General features: G+C 39.9%; 3 protein-coding genes across 3 annotated transcripts in view; all 3 read right to left on the reverse strand.

The window, feature by feature from the left end:
* The window catches only part of LOC126503272 (zinc finger protein 58-like), a 104,056-nt gene that overhangs the window by 51,462 nt on the left and 34,095 nt on the right, over window positions 1–18,499 (reverse strand). The gene's annotated exons all lie outside the window — the stretch shown is intronic.
* LOC126503282 (zinc finger protein 724-like) lies at window positions 178–15,360 on the reverse strand. The gene is made up of 5 exons (XM_050144856.1): window positions 15,341–15,360; window positions 14,389–14,491; window positions 9,663–9,789; window positions 8,113–8,208; window positions 178–2,320 (listed from the first exon to the last, which is right to left on the reverse strand). The coding sequence occupies exons 3-5, from the start codon at window positions 9,784–9,786 to the stop codon at window positions 957–959; spliced, it is 1,584 nt and encodes a 527-aa protein (XP_050000813.1). The 5' UTR covers window positions 9,787–9,789; window positions 14,389–14,491; window positions 15,341–15,360; the 3' UTR covers window positions 178–956.
* The window catches only part of LOC126503227 (zinc finger protein 58-like), a 9,147-nt gene continuing 6,593 nt past the window's right edge, over window positions 15,946–18,499 (reverse strand). Inside the window, 2 exon segments of the mRNA XM_050144776.1 lie at window positions 15,946–16,701; window positions 16,703–17,316. Coding sequence (XP_050000733.1) covers window positions 16,081–16,701; window positions 16,703–17,316 — 1,235 coding nt within the window. The 3' untranslated portion in view covers window positions 15,946–16,080.

An 18,499-nucleotide genomic window follows, 5' to 3' on the forward strand; every position in this document is an offset into this window, starting at 1 on the left:
GGGACCTTCGGAACAAACTACTTCACTGTTCCAGGAGCACAAGGTCTGGCCCTTAGCCAGACCTGTTGAGAGAGCAGAACTCTCTGATTTACAACTAGGTGGGACCTTTGTTTGAGGTAGCAACACAATAAGTAGAATGACCTAGAAACAAGACCCAAACTCTCTGACCTTTGGCTTCTTCCGGTCTCCACACATGTGGGGAAGGATCACCAAGGCATCTGGAAAAACATTTTCCTCAGCAAATGGTGTGCATACTGTTGTGCCCCCCAGAGATCAGGACCCCCAGAGAAACCACCAGAAATCAGAGAAATACAGACTGCAAAAAGCAAGGTTTTATTGCAAGCTAGCTCGGAAGCCCATGACAGTGAGGTAGATAGAAGTAGAAGTTCCTAGGTTGGGTTAGCTGACTTCTTGGGAACGATTTTACAATACTCCCACGCTCATGTGTAACTGGAGACTGTTCTTATGATTCCTGGCTACCCAAACCCATATAATCACACAGAAACCATATTAATTAAAACACTCCATTACCAATTAGCTCAAGATCCTTATTAAGTAACTCTTACATCTTAAATTAACCCATTTCTATTAATCTGAGTATCTCCCTGAGACTGTGGCTTAGCAGTAGGTTCTGGCATCTGTCTCCTTTGACAGCTACATGACATCTCTCTGACTCTTCCTACTCTCTCTATATCTCTGTTTGTATTTCCTGCCTGACTTTACTCTGCAAAGCTATTGGCTGATGAAGCTTCTTTATTAACCAATGGTAATAAAACATATTCACAGCTTACAGAAGGGAATCCTACATCACACATGACATTTGCAGTCAGAATGAATCATATGATGTGTTAAAGTTTGAGGAAGAAAACTTTTAAAGACATTTGTTGGATTTCTCTCTGGTGTTAAATATATCATGTTGAATAAGGATATTAAGAATTACAACATTCCCCACAATTTTATGGGGTCTCTTCAGAATGAATTTTTCTTTTTTTATGTCGTCTAAGGTTTGAAGATGAGAAAAAGCACCTGCCACATTCTTCACACTTATAGGGTTTCTCTCCAGTGTGAACTCTCTTGTGTGCCCTAAAAGCTGAGGGACAATTAAAGGCTTTATGACACTCTTCACACTTGAAGGGTTTCTCTCCAGTGTGAACTCTCCTGTGTGTCTTAAGAGATGAGTGATAACGAAAGGCTTTGTGACATTCTTCACACTTGTAGGGTTTCTCTCCAGTATGAACTCTCTTGTGTCTACTAAGGGATGAGGGACATTGAAAGGCCTTGTGACATTCTTCACACTTGAAGGGTTTCTCTCCAGTATGAACTGTTTGGTGATCCTGAAGATCCCCAGAATAGGAAAACCATTTGCTACAATGTACAGGGGCAGAAGGACTGTCTGCTGAATAGATGGTTTGATGTTGTTTAAGGGATAAAGAAGACTTAAACCTTCTTCCACAGTCCTCACACTTGTAAGGATTGTCTTCACAGTGAACTGTTTGATGTCGCCGAAGGGATGAAGATAAGTGGAAACATCTGCCACACTCTTCACACTTGTATGATTTCTTTCCAGTATGAATTGTCTGATGATCTTGAAAGTATGTAAAACTGGAGAACGTTTTGCCACACTCTGCACATTTATAGGAACTGTCTTCAGAATGAATTGCTTTATGTCGCCGAAGGGATGAGGATAAATAAAAACATTTGCCACACTCTTCACACTTGTATGATTTCTTTCCAGTATGAATTGTCTGATGATCTTGAAAGTATGTAAAACTGGAGACTGTTTTGCCACACTCTGCACACTTGTAGGGATAGTCTTCAGAATGAATTGCTTGATGTTGCCGAAGGGATGAAAGGGAGTAAAAACATTTGCCACACTCTTCACACTTGTATGACTTCTTTCTAGTATATCTTGCTTGATGTTGTCTAAGGCATGACAATGAGAAAAAACACCCGCCACATTCTTTGCACTTGTGTTGGCTATCTCTCAAATGAATCCTTTGATGTTGCTTAAGCATTGAAGAATAATAAAATGATCTGCCACAGTCTTCACACTTGTAGGATTTCTCATTAGTATGACTTTTCTGGTGTATAAAAAGGGATGAGCAAGTATTGAAGAACTTGTGACATTCTTTACACGAGTAGGGTTTTTCTCCAGTGTGAAGTCTCTGGTGTATAGAAAGTGCTTTATAAGAACTAAGGGCCTTACCACATTTTTCACACTTGTAGGGTTTTTCCTTTGTATGAATTCTCTGACATTGAATCTGTAGTGAGTTACAATCAATGGCCTTGTTGTAACTGCTGTGATCATTGGGTTTTGTTCCTGTTCATCAAAAGTTGAGATATGAACAAAGATTAGGAAATATTCTTCATACTTACAATGCTTATCTTTTCTTAAAAAAAACCTTTTTTGTACATATTGAAGCATCAGTGAAAAACTACAGTCATTTCAAAACATATACAATATAAATAAGAATAAATGATAAAATATTGTAGGTAGAAATGACCTATACTACTAGTAGAATAAGAGAACATCCAAATAGAACACAGACATGATGACATATAATTCAAAGTTAAGTAGCTAAGTAAGTTGCAAGGGCATTTTACTAAGAGAAATAAACCCATTAAATGAATAGATATTTTATATCACAGGACATTAGAAAGCAGCTGAGTCTGTGAAAAACAAAGGTAATTTTCACTTTGTGAATTTGAGACATCGTCTAATACAAATGTTTTATCCTGCACATATAGCTTTATTTTGGGAGTACCAAAGATATGCTGCACAAGTAGACAGTCTACATAAAGATGAAATTTATAGTTCAAATTCAGGACATTATTTTACATTTTATTTGAATGACAGAAAATACATGCTTGAAACATGTCGAATCATGAAAAAAACAAAAACAAAAAATATTTTAGGTTCTTCTGCATATCATACAAATTTTGCATAGACAATATATTTATCAAAGAGATGGCAAAATTACTTCTTTGTTTTTTTTGTTTTGTTTTTTCCCTGAAGCCAAGGTTTTTTCGGTGGTGACCTTGCTGAACTTGAATGAATTATCGAGACCAGGCTGGCCTCAAACACTATCATGGAGGGAGAGAAAAATTTCTAAATTCCATTATCCAGTCCTCTGTCCATGTCTTCAAAGTTAAGCTAAGTTTAACTAAGTTTCATGTACCAAGTGAGGACCCACCACATCAGGCAATGAAAGCAACACAGCCTGAGGAGGAGGCGAGGTGGACTGTGAAAGCTCACCTGAGCAGCCATCGAGTTACCCGCCAGAGACATCTGGACCAGCTCCTCAGCTGTGAAACACTGTTTTGTACAATATGAATATGTAGTACTCCCATTGTTAATAAAAGCAGATTGACTGATGGTTAAGCAAGATTTTCTGGGCAGAGAAAATACTGGGAAGAAGGGAATAGTGAGAGGAGTGGCCAGCTGTCAGAAACCAGCTTCAAGTAGTATACCACCTACCAGGGTCTGGGCACAGGAACTGGAAAATAAGTGAAGGGAATGAAGACATGAATGAAAATAATAAAACAGAAAACATAGGCTAGTACCCAGGGGAGAGTTCCAGTAAATACTGAAATCAGCCTGTGTTTAATTTTCCGTACACGTTTATTCCCCAATACCACAGGGAAAGAGGAAAACAGATACACAGGGCAAATAGAATAGTTTTTATTTCATTACTTTGAGGCATCAAGACTTAAGCATTCTGTTCTTTAGGCAGTAAACCCACCCAAGACCAAGTATCCAGAAGACAGTTACTCACAAGGACAAACCTCTTATTTCAGAAAAGGAATGCTTCAATATCCTGAACATTGGTTAGGTTGGAGTATGTCTACCTGTATGGACCACCTTAATATCAAAAACACCAAGTGACCACACCCTAGGCCAGGATGTGTAGCCAAGTTAAAACTCTCTGACCTTCAGGCAAGGTGGATAAAAGTGCACGTCTATGGGCACTTTTTTCTGTCTGTGTCAGCAGACACAGACAGAAAAAAGATGAACATACTGTGTTAAAAGAAGGAACCGCCAGGCGACAGAGGGTAGATAAGAACAATGGTTTTATTTAAAGAGTAAGAGCTACTTAAAAATGAACCCAAGCTACTGACTATTCACAACCAATAAAAAGCCCCTGGTTTGGTTATTCTGGAGCATCTCTTGGAACAGAAAACTCCGCCTACAAATGGCAATCAGACTTGGCCCACCCTGCTGTGTCCCCACCAGCAGTAGCCTTCAAGTTACCCACCCTCTTGGGCGTGACTTATTCAGGCTTTCAATGGGCAACTGCTTTAAGCTCAGAAAAGGCTGATTCAGTAATCACACATTTATTAGAAGTTATGGCCATCATGGGTATACCTACACAAATAAAGACAGATGATGGTCCAGCATATGTCTCTAAGAAAACAAAACAGTTTATTTTGCTCATCATATTAAGCATATTATAGGTATATCACACAATCCTACAGGTCAGGCAGTTATAGAAAGACCAAATCGAAATATGAAGGATATGTTAAACCAACAGAAAGGGATGGAAAATAGCCCCAGAAATAGATTGCATAATGCTTTACTAAGATTAAATGTTCTTAACGCTAATGAGAAAGGGACAACAGTAGCAGAGATATTGGATAATAGAAAAGTCTTCTGAATTAAATCAGCTGGCGTATATTAAGGATGTGTTGACTTCACAATGGAAACCAGGGGATGTGCTATGTTGGGGAAGGGGTTTCGCTCTTGTTTCCACAGGAGAAGAAAAACTATGGATACCATCGATATCCATAAATAAATAAATATCCATAAAAAAATAAAGATTCACTTTGAAAAGGAGCAACCTCTTAAAAAAGAGAAATGACAGCTCATCCACAATGGGGACAGCCATACAGGTGTAAGGAAACCTCATGAGGGTTGGGGCAGGGTTCTGTTCTTGTCTTTGCAGGAAAATACTCATCTTTAAAAGGTAAAGAGACCCTGGACATCTAGATGCCTAAAGAGGAAAAAATAATTCTCCAGATAGGCTCATCAAGCAGAGAGAATTATGACTTATGAGGACATGTCATCTGAGGGTAAGAATCTCAAAACATAAACTGAGATAATAATCATGATTCACTTAAAAATTCAAAGCTGGCTTTGGAGTTGGATACTGGCTCTGTCTTTCTCTAAATTTTAGCATGTTGTTAAAATAAAAATTCAGAGTTTCTGTCTTATGACAGGAACCATGATATGGGACAGAAAGAAAAAAATTATAAAAAATTTTAGTTTTCTTCATACCTATTTTTGTCTCTATCGTACTTTTCACTGAATATATATGTCTGCATATGTCTATATAAATAATATTTAAGTTTTCCACAATGAACAATGAATTTACCTGCAGTAATCTTTGAGGTTTTCAAGAAGAACATGGGGCCCCACAACAATACCTCCACCTGGTTGATATGACACCATGATGCTGCTATAAGATTTGTTTTAGGTACCGGCTGCTCAAGATGGTTCCAACTTGGTTAGTGAAATGGTGTACTTTTTTAAAAAATGTTCTGGCCAGAACTCCAAAAAGGAACCCCAGAAAAACCCTACCAAGGCACCTTCCTGGTATTGTGTCTCTCATGCGGCCTGCAGTACAGAGATGCTCCCCCTGGTGGCTGCCTAAAGATTTGAGCCACCGACTCGAGCTCCACCACTTCAGTGGGTGGCAGGTTTAGGGTTTTGCTCATGTGGACAGAAAATGTTACAGATGCTCAGGAAAATAGATTTAGATAGAAAAAAAAATCTGTAAATGGGTACAGTGTGTTTACAAATGTGCAAAGTCACCAGGCGATGGTGGCGCACGCCTTTAATCCCAGCACTCGGGAGACAGAGGCAGGTGGATCTCTGTGAGTCCGAGACCAGCCTGGTCTACAGAGCTAGTTCCAGGACAGGCTCCAAAGCCACAGAGAAACCCTGTCTAGAAAAAAATAAAAAATAAAAAAATAAAAAAATAAAAAAATAAAAATGTGCAAAGTCTCATGAAAGAAAAAAATGGTAGACAGTTACAATAAATATATACATACTTTTAAAATAAAGTAAAAGTCCTTAAAACGGGAATAAAGTAATATGAAAGTTAAAGACACACAAAGAAGTAAAACACACAGAGTGTCTAGAATCCACGTGGTACTGTGTTGTCTGTAGATTTTCTGACTGCTAAAGAAGGAATGAGAGCTGCTGAGACTGCCTAGATTGAGAAAACCGGATTAAAGCAACCAATGTAGTTTTCACGTCTTGACTTTAAAAGGAAAACAGAAGTTTGTTACTTTGGGAGAGAGGTTATGTTTTTATTTCCAAGAACATGAGAGGCTATTTTTATATGTATACTTTTGTTAAATATTTGTTATATATTTTCCATGTGGAAAATGCTATGGAATAATCTTTCGGTACACTGTGAAGATGTGTTGTTTTATTGTTAATAAAAACCTGATTGGTCTATAGCTAGGCAGGATTTTGGGGGCTGATCAAATCCTGGCATTAGAAAACCAGAGTCAGAGAAGGGGCCAGGATTCTGAGAAGCCAGCAATAAACATGCTGTATGAAGAAAAGGTCCTGCCACGTGGCAGAGTGTAAATAAGACATATGGGTTAATTTAAAATGCAAGACCTAGCCGGGGGATGGTGGCGCACGCCTTTAATCCCAGCACTCGGGAGGCAGAGGCAGGCGGATCTCTGTGAGTTCGAGACCAGCCTGGTCTACAAGAGCTAGTTCCAGGACAGGCTCCAAAGCCACAGAGAAACCCTGTCTCGAAAAACCAAAATAAATAAATAAATAAATAAATAAATAAATAAATAAATAAATAAATAAATGCAAGACCTAATTTCTCATAAGCATGAGCTGTCAGTTGAGCACTTACTCTGTGTGGTTATTGGGGAGCAGCTGGCCCCAAAGACCTAATCCATCAAGTTGCTGATGAAAAACATTGCCTAAATTCATTAGTCATGATCCCATTAAAAACACAGAAGCTAATGAAAATATACACTGCAGACATTTGAGAATCAACAGGAGACATGAAGAAGAAGTGACTACAAGATCTTTTTGTTCAATTGGACTCATGGTAATATTAGCCATAATGTTTCCTCTAGATCTAGCCACAGTGCATACCCTGAATGTACCTGAAATAAAATATATTACTAGTACTGATGTATCTGGAAAAACCAGATTCACATGTAAAAGTTTATGATTTCTTTAACAAGTTGTGACTGGGTATATATCCAAATAACATCTTTGTACATGATAAAGAGATTAACTTGAAAGAGAAAAACAAATGAAACCTTATAACTTACTAATAGGCCTAAATCTACTAACTGTCATGAACGAGAAACACACAAATACTGTACCCAAAACCGATTTGATGGGCATCTCTGAATCAACAGTCCAAGGCCTTGCAGGTCATCCTGTCCTACTCTTTCTACATCTAATGGTCAGGACCTGCTGAATCAACTGGTGGTAAAGTTGTTTAAAAATAAGGCAAACAGGCAATGTTAAATTAGTGTCCCTAAAGGCCAAATAAATCCCCTTTACACAATGTGTGAATACTTTGACTCTTCCCTAAGACCGGTTGGAAGTAGACTATCCAAACTGCATTTGGTTGCTCTGAGTTTTATCCAATGCTTCCAACTCCCAATTGTTCTGACCAACAGAACTGACACCATCACCATTGAGCCTCTTTCTCTGCCTGCCTCTCTGTGATGGAATTGTGGGTTTGCCTTTAATAACCCACTATGGTTGCTTTTGTGTAGAGATCTTTCTGTCATGAGTCTGCTCTCAGCATCTCTAAATAAATGACTCTCCATTGTAGCAGGACTGAGTTCTATTTCCATGAGTCTTACATTACAATGGAGACTCAACAAAAAGGAAAACCTTGGAGATCACTGTAAACAGAAGCACAGCTTGTTATTGGGGAAATCCAAGGAGACTTAAACCCTCATAAACCTCTGAGACATGTACTCTGACAACAAAGACCTGAATGAGAGACCTAAAGAATGATTCCCATGGTATCATGTTTCAAGGCACATGGGAAAGCCTCACTTTCTATTGGATCTTTGGATCTCAGCTCTGCCCCTGAACCCCTCATTCCTACACACCTGGGTGCACGGTGACTGCTGCATGTCTCTCCCCATCTGAAGGCTCTGGTCTTTGCTCCAGAAATGTCACCAAGTGTGGCTTAGGGACAGCAAGACCTGTGTATAGAATAAGACAAGAAGTTTATTTATGTGTTCTTACACACAGAATTGACATGTCCCTCCCTTTACATGAGTTGTAAGGACAGAGATGAGGTGACAAATGATTGCAGACAATCAGTTTCTTAAGTGTTTTCAGACAGGATCACTACAACATATGAAGGAGCCGGATGGTGGAGGCTCACGACTTTAGTGCCAGCAGTGGGGAGGCAGAGGCAGGTGGATCTCTGTGAGTTTGAGACCAGCCTGGTCTATAAGATTTAGATCCAGGATAGGCTCTAAAACCAGAGAGAAACCCTGCCTCAAAAAACCAAAGGGGGGGCTGGAGAGTTGGCTCAGTGGTTAAGAGCATTGCCTGCTCTTCCAAAGGTCCGGAGTTCAATTCCCAGCAACCACATGGTGGCTCACAACCATCTGTAAAGAAGTCTGGTGCCCTCTTCTGGCCTTCAGACATACAGACAGAATATTGTATACATAATAAATAAATAAATATTTAAAAAATAAATAAATAAATAAACAAAAGTGGGGGGGAACAGAAAAGAAAAATGATAAAAAAAATATGAATTTTACTTCAAGGGGGAAAACAGTAAAACTGAATGGTAAAACACTTCAGTTAAAGAGTGTGCTCCATGCCTCATGTCACTGAATTTCTAAAAGTCACACTAGAGTGAAGAAAACGTACATTTAACAGAGAAAGATCAAACACAGACTGAAGCAAACCGTAAGATTATTATTTTTTAAATCATAATTTATTTTAATTTTTCATATACACTGGTGTTTCGCCTTCATGTATGTCTATGTGAGGGTGATATGTTTATCTTAGTAATCTTTATCAATGAGAAATACAGAGTCAGATATCGGCTAAGGAAATGAATGAACAGAGAAGCACCAGTGACGTCCTACCTCTTCCATCCCACCTCGGCCCCACATTTCCACATCCTGTTCCCCTCTCTACAGTCTTCCATGTCTCTATGGTCGGCTGGTGACTAGTTCTATCCCCTGACTCAAACCAAGCTGTATTTGTCAGGACACAACTCAATTAAAACATTACACAACATGAGGTTGTCAGACCTTGGGTTTACAAACAATGGTGAGCTGCCATAGGAGTGCCGGTGATGTGGGATTTCCTGCCTGTGCTAACAGGCCAAACAGTGCTGTAATTAACATAGTTTCTATCTGATTATTCAGGTCTGAGTGGCCGGAAAGGGAAGAGCAGTTTCCTTCTACTTAACGCTCCTCTAGAAGAGCAGTCAGTGCTCTTAACAACTGAGCAATCTCTCCAGCCCAGAAATGATTTTTAATGTAGCGATCTTAGTAATTATTTTAAAAACAATGGATATGAAACTGTTGAAATGCTACCATGAGAAACCATACAAAGTGAGGAATTTGTTGTTCACTATATGTTCACTATATGTTGAAGTGAAGTAAGAAGTCACTATAGAGGAGATGCTCACCCAGGAATTCAAGGTGGCTGTAATTCTCCAGCATCACATCCCTGTACAGATTCCACTGAGCAGGCTCCAGACATTCCCTTTCTTCTGGAGAGAACTCGATGGCCACATCCAAGAAGGAGAGCATTTTCTGAAATAAAGATCAGTGAATGATGGTGCAAATTAATTTAATTAAATCATTGTGCACATTAATTTATAAATACCAAGATGCATTGTGTTTCATATTTACCCTATCAACTTGAAACTAGCTGCAGCCACTTTGAGAAGAGACCAGGTCTACAGTGACATTTTTTTAACTAGTGATTGATATGAGACATCGAAGCCTATTATTTGTACTGCTTGCACTGGGCACACAATTTTTTTTTTTTTTTTTTTTTTTTTTTTTGAGACAGGGTTTCTCTGTGTATCTTGGGTGCCTGTCCTGGAACTAGTTCTTGTAGACCAGGGTGGCCTCAAACTCACAGAGATCCTCCTGCCTCTTTCTCCCAAGTGCTGGATTTAAAGGCGTGCGCCACCACCGCCCGGCTCCCTTTATTTATTTAGTTACTTATTTATCTAGGTTTTAAGACAGGGTTTCTCTGTGGCTTTGAATCCTGTCGAACTCATTGAGATCCTCCTGTCTCTGCCACCCAAGTGCTGGAACTAAAGTCATGCACCACCATTGCCTAGCTTCCACTAATTCTTATAGCTTAATTGAACCTGTTTCTATTCATCTATGTTCTGCCTTGGGGCTTTTGCTTTTCTTTCATTCTGTATGTCGTACTTTCTTGCTTCTTCTGTCAGTCTGTCTGTCCACTGGCAATTCCCTCTGTCTCTGTCTCCATGATTCCTCATCTTACTTACTCTCTCTGCCTGGAAGTCCTGCATATACCTCCTGTCTAGCTATCAGCTATTTAGCTTCATATTAGAAGAATAAGGTCCCTTAGGCAGGCAAGGTAAACAAATGCAAAACATCTTTCCATAGATAGACAAATATTCCATAAATAAATGGAAAATCTTTGTCCATAGTTAAACTTTCTATGTGTTGTTTATGTCTTATTTCCATTGGTTAATAAAGAAGCAGATTTGGCCAAATAGCCAGGCAGAGTACAGCCAGGTGGGAAATCCAAGCCAAGGTACAGGGAGCAGAAGCTTGGAGTTAGGGAGACACCAGTAGCTGCCAGGGAAGCAAGATGCGAGGTAAAAAGTCATAAGCCTCTGGTAAAATAAGGACTAATGGGTTAAATTAAATGCAAAGGGTAGCCAGTAATAAGCCTATGCCATTGGACAAACAGTTTCTAATAAATATTAAGCCTCTGAATGGTTTTTCAGGAACTGGCAGGCAAGAGAGAAACATCCACTTACAAATAGCACCCAACGTGGGCTTTCAAATTCTCATAGGGTCTGAAAAAGCTTACAAAGAAAGCTTCTGATATACAGAAACAAAACTACACTGAGTGAGCTTCCTCGTCTCATAGTCTCATGCAAACAGCAGTCCAGAGATGTGTGTCCCAAACTGGTGGCCTGCAGGGTGGAGCTGGTTACCAGCTACTTTGAGCTACACAGTACAAGGGGTTTCTGTTGTCTCACACAGGCCTCCACACAGAGGGCCTAATCAGCCACATGCTGCATGGCAGACTTAGATCAAGCTCATGCAAACAAAACAGCTTAAAACATACAGAGTAAAAAAGTGGTCCAGATGGAAAAACTTCTCAACAGGTTCGAGTGTTTTTAATGTGTGTAGGCTTGAGAAAGGGAAAAAATGGGTGTGGACAGTTATATAAAGAAAGAAATAGTTTTAAAATATAAAATAACATCTTTAAAGAAAGAATAAAAATAATATAAAAACAAAAGCTACGGAAAATACAGAGGGAATTTGGATCCTGTCTATTATTGTATTGATTTTGTATTTTTTCATGGATGGCAAACAAGCTGCAACTCCTGGGAAGCATGGAATTAAGGGAGAGACTGATAAGATACACCAACCTAAATATTTTCAAAATCCCTTAGCTTTAAAACAAAAGTCAAATAATATATTTCAAAAATGAAACTTAAAAGATACAAAAGCAGTGTTGCTTTTGTTTCCACAGGAAGCAAGAAGCTATGAGTTCATTCCAGGTTAAGATGGCCCAAAGTTGATCATGGGAGACCTCCCAAAACTTAGCAGGTGTTACCAATAAACAAAAGGTTACCTTTTTTTTAATCTTGGTACTCCTAAGATTGGTCATTATCTCAAAATTTTATCAGGGACCCAAAAGATACTTCATCCACAGATAGGAGGCAAAGCTTGGAGAAAATGACATCCACGTTCCCAAGAGTTCAGGCGGGTAAGGACGGTCTTTGGTTATTAGGTAGGTTATGAATGCTTGTTATATTAAGAAAAATAGAGAAATATAGAATAAAAAGACAACTATATTTTGCATTGGTATGAATTTGGGTATAGTGATATACACTTAAAGTTATTACACTATATATATGTTTCTGTTTTTATGTTTAAAGCATTTTTATATATTGATACTAATTTAAGGTCCATTTTGTTAAACTACATATATATTTCTACTCTTGTTTAAAGTGTTATGTTCATGCAGTTAATTAAAAAATGTAATGTATCGTTAAGATATACAAATTAATAGTTATCTATAATAGTCAAGCTTATAGTTATGTTAGTTGGGTTTTCTAAATATGCAGAGATCTATTTCAGATAGACAGGAGAAGTGGTTTTGTTTAAGTTACATGTTGGCTCAGTCAGCAGAGATTAAGCACACATAGTTTGTAAATCAAAAGGTGTTGACTGCGTACATTTGTCAAGGTGCTCACTGTAACAAACAGGAAAAGCACCATAAAGTATTTATCACATCATTAAAGTTGAAATCTTGCCTGTCATAGCCATGGGTAGCATATGCTGGCCTGGAATTACACCTTCACAAACGCAGAGATGACAGGGATGTGCCTCAGAGGAGACTGACATTTCTTTTCTATCACTGGTCTGGTTACTAAAATCCCAGGAATACACACAGGTCTGGGAATTCTCCTCACCTGCTGACCTGACACAAAAGCCTGGCACTGTAACACAAGGCCATGAGAGCTTTTCACCTGTTCCTAGGGACCCTGCTTCTGGACCAGCTCAACAAGCTCAAGGCCACATCAAGACATTGACACAACCAGTGTGGGCCAAGCAGAAACTGTAATTTATTGGTCCATCCATCCTACATTACAGATGGGGGACCTTTCAAGGCCTTAAGGAAACCCAGACCTCAATTTGAGGCCTGTAAAAAGTCAGCTTCTCCAGAGAGTCCCTCTGTGTGTGAGCTGTTTTCTCACCCCTAGTCAAAGCTATCGATAGCAGCTCATCCTGGCAGACCTTTCGGCTTCCTTTCAGGACTTACCACCTGAGATCTGTGGTACCTCGGATTTTTTCCCTTCCTGTGTTCTTTAACTGACAGAGAAAACGAAAACAATGTAAACTGTCTCCCTCACTCACCCTGCCTCTCCTGTCCCAGGGCTTCTCCATCCCACTCGATCTGGCAGTTTCCCGTGGCTGGGGCTGCCCCAACCATAGGGCCGATAATAACAATCTATTTGTTCTCCCAGCAATCTGCCTTCTCATCTCCCTTAAGGAACAGATGCCTGAGGTCTCCAGGATGGCAGTTAACTGGACGCCCCTACAGGCACACCTCCCGCTGAGTGTGAGCCCACCAATTCCCGACTCCCTTTCCCCTATGTAGTGCCAAGACCACAGGAAGTAAACAGACTTCAGTAGGCGCCCCTAAACCCAAAGAGTCTGGGATGTTTGGGTGGAAGCTTCACATCAGCACCTGGTATCCATATATCCAAAGAACCTGAAATGTTTGGGTAAAGGCTTCACCCCAGCACCTGGCATCCATATAACCAGAGTATGAAATGTTTGGACAAAAGATCCATCCCAAGTCCACTCCCCTGGGAGTTGCCTCAGTCCAGACTCCACCTCAGAGAAAGCCCACCAATGGATGATACCCTCCCCAGAGATGCTAAATACCACTCCTACAAAATATTTAAACAGCACCCAGAAAACACATGGTTTTCTGGTCATCCTTTCCTATCTCCTCTTGGAGGGCTGGAAAGCCATTATGGAACGTTGATATCCATCAATCCTGGACTTTTTCAAATTCGGTTTGATTTGGTCTTATTCGGATCATTTCATCAGCAGAGAGGCTTATCGGGGAACAGGAACTTTTCATGAACGTCAAGTACGATACATTAGGACGGCTACAAAGCAAAGGAAGGGCCAGAAACTATGTTTGCTCTGAAGATACTGAGATACCTCACAGCATTCATACGCGTACGGGTCAGCTAGAAAAGTGTGTTTCCCCACCAAAGCTGCTCAGTGAGCTCCCAGCTCCCCCTCAGGAGCAGGCAGTCAGCTGACCATACTTAGCTTGCAACCCTGGACCCAGCACTGTCATCTACTCCACGCAGTTCTCCTGTCCCAGAAGCCCAAGGAGCATTCGGGCTGCACGAGAAGTCCTAAGGAAACCATCACTCAAGACACAGTCCCTGTCGCCCTCTTCCCAGCCCTGACCTGCAACCTCAGGCGTCCCAGCCAGTTGAGCACAGCACCTTCAAGGCAGCATCTCCCGTCCTCCCACCCAGCCCAGGTCCGCTCCCTCCAAGATGGACCCGCACCCCACACAGTGCCTCAGGCTGCGCTCCACCCTGGACCAACCTCCGTGTCAGAGACTCAACGGGAATGCACAACAGGCGGGACTCTCACCCAACTTTCAGGAAGAGATACACGTGGAGACCTAAGACGGAATGAGATTTCCTGGACGGCTTCTTGTGACGTCACAGAAGCAAGCACTACATTTCCCAGAAATCTGCGCGAAACATAAATGGCTTTTTAGGAGGGACGCAATTAAAAATAAAACTAAACCTAAAGAAAATAAGTGCTATATCCAAGTTGGATATCCCTGAAAATGAAACTCCACAACACTGGATTCCGAAAGCACAAGAGAGTTTTTAATATTTAATATCGAGTTTCGACTACGCTAATTAGTGGGTGAGCCAAGGTCAGCCTGGAACCCAGGGAAGGGGAGAACTTGTAAAGAGGAAACGCCATAATCAGGGGAGTTCATGTCCTGTTGTCTTGGGATTGGGTAAGGAGGGCTAGGGTAAGGTAGCTTTTGAAACCATTGGTCAGCTTTGGGGCGTGAAAACCCTAACAAAGGGCCATTAATAACTGACAAGGTTTTAGGGACAGGATGCCTCCTAGGAACATCTGGACCTCCTTAAATTTAATGGCCCTGCTCCCTAGCTCCATCACTGGCTGTTTTCAGGGTATCTGTTCAAATTCTGCTACACCTCTGCCGCCACAGCTGCTGCCTTGCTGTGGGTGTCTTAGACGGCAAGAGTATTTATACAGTTTTAACTCTGCCTCTGTCCTTTTATTTTACCAATAAGGATTATCAATATAGATTCAAATGCCGGGTGAAAATCTGCTAGCTCAGAGAAGCAGAGCTTCTTACACACCAAGGGGGATATATTAGAGCAGTTTGGATGACTTCATTGAGAAAAACTACAGTAACTATGCTACAGCCCAGATCGCAGATTCTGGGCAACCAATGGACAAAGCTATGGCATGGTAAAGGAGTCATGGAGCATTTATAGTTACAGAAGATAGAGACTTATTAATAAAGGCAAGTTTTAAACACATTGATTGAACAAACCGTTCGGAGTTACAGCAAAGAGAACTCTCTGCTGTTCTCTGATGACATTCTTAGTATTTGTGCTCTTGGTGTTGACATCCCAAAATGATTAACTATTCCAGGTGAAAAATTCCTGATTTGTTAGCAAAGATTATAACACATTTGACACACTCATGAAGTTTGCAGTCAGAATGAATCATTTGATGTGTTTTAAGAAGTAAACTTTTTAAGATATGTGTTGAATTTCTCTCCTGCATTAACTATATCATGTGTTGAATAAGGATATTAAGATTAATAAAGTCTTTGCTACATTCCCCGAAATTTTAGGGATTCTCCACATAATGAGTATTTCTTTTTTTTTCAAAGATTTATTTATTTATTTATTTATTTATTTATTTATTTATTTATTATGTACACAGTGTTCAGCCTCCATGTATGCCTGCAGGTCAGAAGAGGGCACCAGACCTCATTACAGATGGTTGTGAGCCAACATGTAGTTGCTGGGAATTGAACTCAGGACCTCCGGAAGAGCAGTCAGTGCTCTTAACCTCTGAGCCATCTCTCCAGCCCCTGAGTATTTCTTTTATGTCATAAAAAGGATGAAGTTGAGGAAAACCATCTGTCACAGTTTGCACCTTTGTAGGGTTTCTCTCCAGTATGAAGTCTCTTGTGTCTACTAAGAGATGAGTTATGATGAAAGGTTTTGTGACATTCTTCACACTTGTAGGTTTTCTCTCCAGTATGAAGTCTCTTGTGTCTACTTAGAGATGAGTTAAGATGAAAGGTTTTGTCACATTCTTCACACTTGTAGGGTTTCTCTCCAGTATGAACTCTCTTATGATTTCTAAGGGATGAATTACAATGAAAGGTTTTGTTACATTCTTCACACGTGTAGGGTTTCTCTCCAGTATGAAGTTTCCTGTGTCTCCTAAGAGAATTGAGATAAGGAAAGGCTTTGTGACATTCTTCACAATTGTATGGTTTCTCTCCAGTATGAATTCTTTGGTGAACCCGAAGATCCCTAGACTTTGAAATCCTTTTGCTGCAGTGTACACAGGTATGACAATTGTCTTCAGAATGGATTTTTTGATGTTGTCTAAGGGATACAGATGAGTTAAAACATCTGTCACACTTCTTACACTTATAGGATGTCTTTCCATTATGAACTTTCTTGTGTCTCCAAAGGGATGAGTGATAATGAAAGGCTTTGTCACACTCCTCACACTTGTAGGGTTTCTCTTCCATATGAACTTTCTTGTGTGTCTTAAGGGATGAGTGATAATGAAAGGCTTTGTGACATTCGTCACACTTGAAGGGTTTTTCTCCAGTATGAACTGTTTGATGATCCCGAAGAGCCCTAGAACATGGAAACCATTTGCCACAGTGTACACAGGTATAAGGACTGTGTGCTGAATGAATTGTTTGATGTCGTCTAAGGGATAAAGAAAACTTAAAGCTTCTGCCACAGTCCACACACTTGTAGGGATTGTCTTTACAGTAAATTTTTTGATGTTGCCAAAGGGATGAAATGAAGCAAAAACATTTGCCACACCTCTTACACTTGTATGATTTCTTTCTAGTATGTTTCCTTTGATGTTGTCGAAGGCATGAAAACGAGAAGAAACAACTGCCACAAGCTTTGCATTTGTAGGATTTCTCTCTAGAATGAATCCTTTGATGTTGCTTTAGCATTGAAGGATAGTAAAATGATCTGCCACATTTTTCACACTTGTAGGTGTTTTCATCAGTATGATCTTTCTGGTGTATAAAAAGTGATGAGCGAGTATTGAAGGCCTTGTGACATTCTTTACACGTGTAGGGTTTTTCTCCAGTGTGAAGTCTCTGGTGTATGGAAAGTGCTTTAGAAGAACTAAGGCCCTTACCACATTCTTCACACTTGTAAGGTTTCTCCCTTGTATGAATTCTCCGGCATTGAATGTATAGTGAGTTATAATCAATGGTCTTGGAGAAAATGCTAAAATCTTCAGGTATTTTTCCTGTAGAGCAAAAGTTGAGATATTAATAAAGGTTAGAAAATATTCTTCATACTTACAATGCTTATCTTTTAGAAGAAAACATTTATTAATACATATTGAAGTAATGAAAAATGAGGCATTTCAAACTTAGAGGCACTACATATAAATGATAAAATATTGTACAAAGAAATAATCTATACTTTTATTAAGTAGAATAATGTGTAACATGTGGGCCTGCTTGTTGGGGTTTATGTCCTCGAACCAGGTACCACAGCCGTTTGGCCCCAAAGAAAATCACACAAAGAATCTATATTAATGATAAACTGATTGGTCCATTAGCTCAGGCTTCTTTTTTTTTTTAATATTTATTTATTACGTATACAATATTCTGTCTGTATGCCTGAAGGCCAGAAGAGGGCGCCAGACCTCCTTACAGATGGTTGTGAGCCACCATGTGGTTGCTGGGGATTGAACTCAGGACCTTTGGAAGAGCAGGTAATGCTCTTAACCACTGAGCCATCTCTCCAGCCCCCTAGCTCAGGCTTCTTATTAACTCTTTTAACTTACATTAGCCCATTATTCTAGTATATGTTAGCCACATGGCTCAGTATCTTTTTTGGCAGGGGAGGTCACATCTTCCTTCTTCTGTGTCTGGGCAGGACTGGGGAGGAATGGGCTTCCTCCTTCCCTGTAATACTCCTGTTCTCATTGCCCCTCCTCTACTTCCTGTCTGGTTGTCCTATCTATACTTCTTGCCTGGCTACGGCCAATCACTGTTTATTTAAAACATAATTGACAGAATACAGAATTGTCCCACACCAATAATGGAACATCCAAATAGAACATAGATATAATGGCATATAATTCAAAGTTTAATAGCTAAGTAAGTTGCAAGGGCATTTTACTAAGAGAAATAAACTGATTAAATGCATAGAGATTTTTATATTGCAGGATACCATAAATTATAAAGTAGCTGAGTTCTGGTAAGAGAAAGTTATTTCAGAGGCAGGCGGATCTCTGTGAGTTCGAGACCAGCCTGGTCTACAGAGCTAGTTCCAGGACAGGCTCCAAAGCCACAGAGAAACCCTGTCTCGAAAAACCAAAAAAAAAAAAAAAAAAAAAAAAAGAAAATGATTTCAGCAACACTAGAAAACTGCAAACAAAAAAAAAAAACAAAGAATTGGTAAAATTCAGTAAAAAAAAA

The sequence above is a fragment of the Alexandromys fortis genome, unplaced genomic scaffold, assembly GCF_014885135.2.
Source record: "Alexandromys fortis isolate MF-2015 unplaced genomic scaffold, M_Fortis_MF-2015_v1.1 scaffold_52, whole genome shotgun sequence".
NCBI lineage: Eukaryota > Metazoa > Chordata > Mammalia > Rodentia > Cricetidae > Alexandromys > Alexandromys fortis.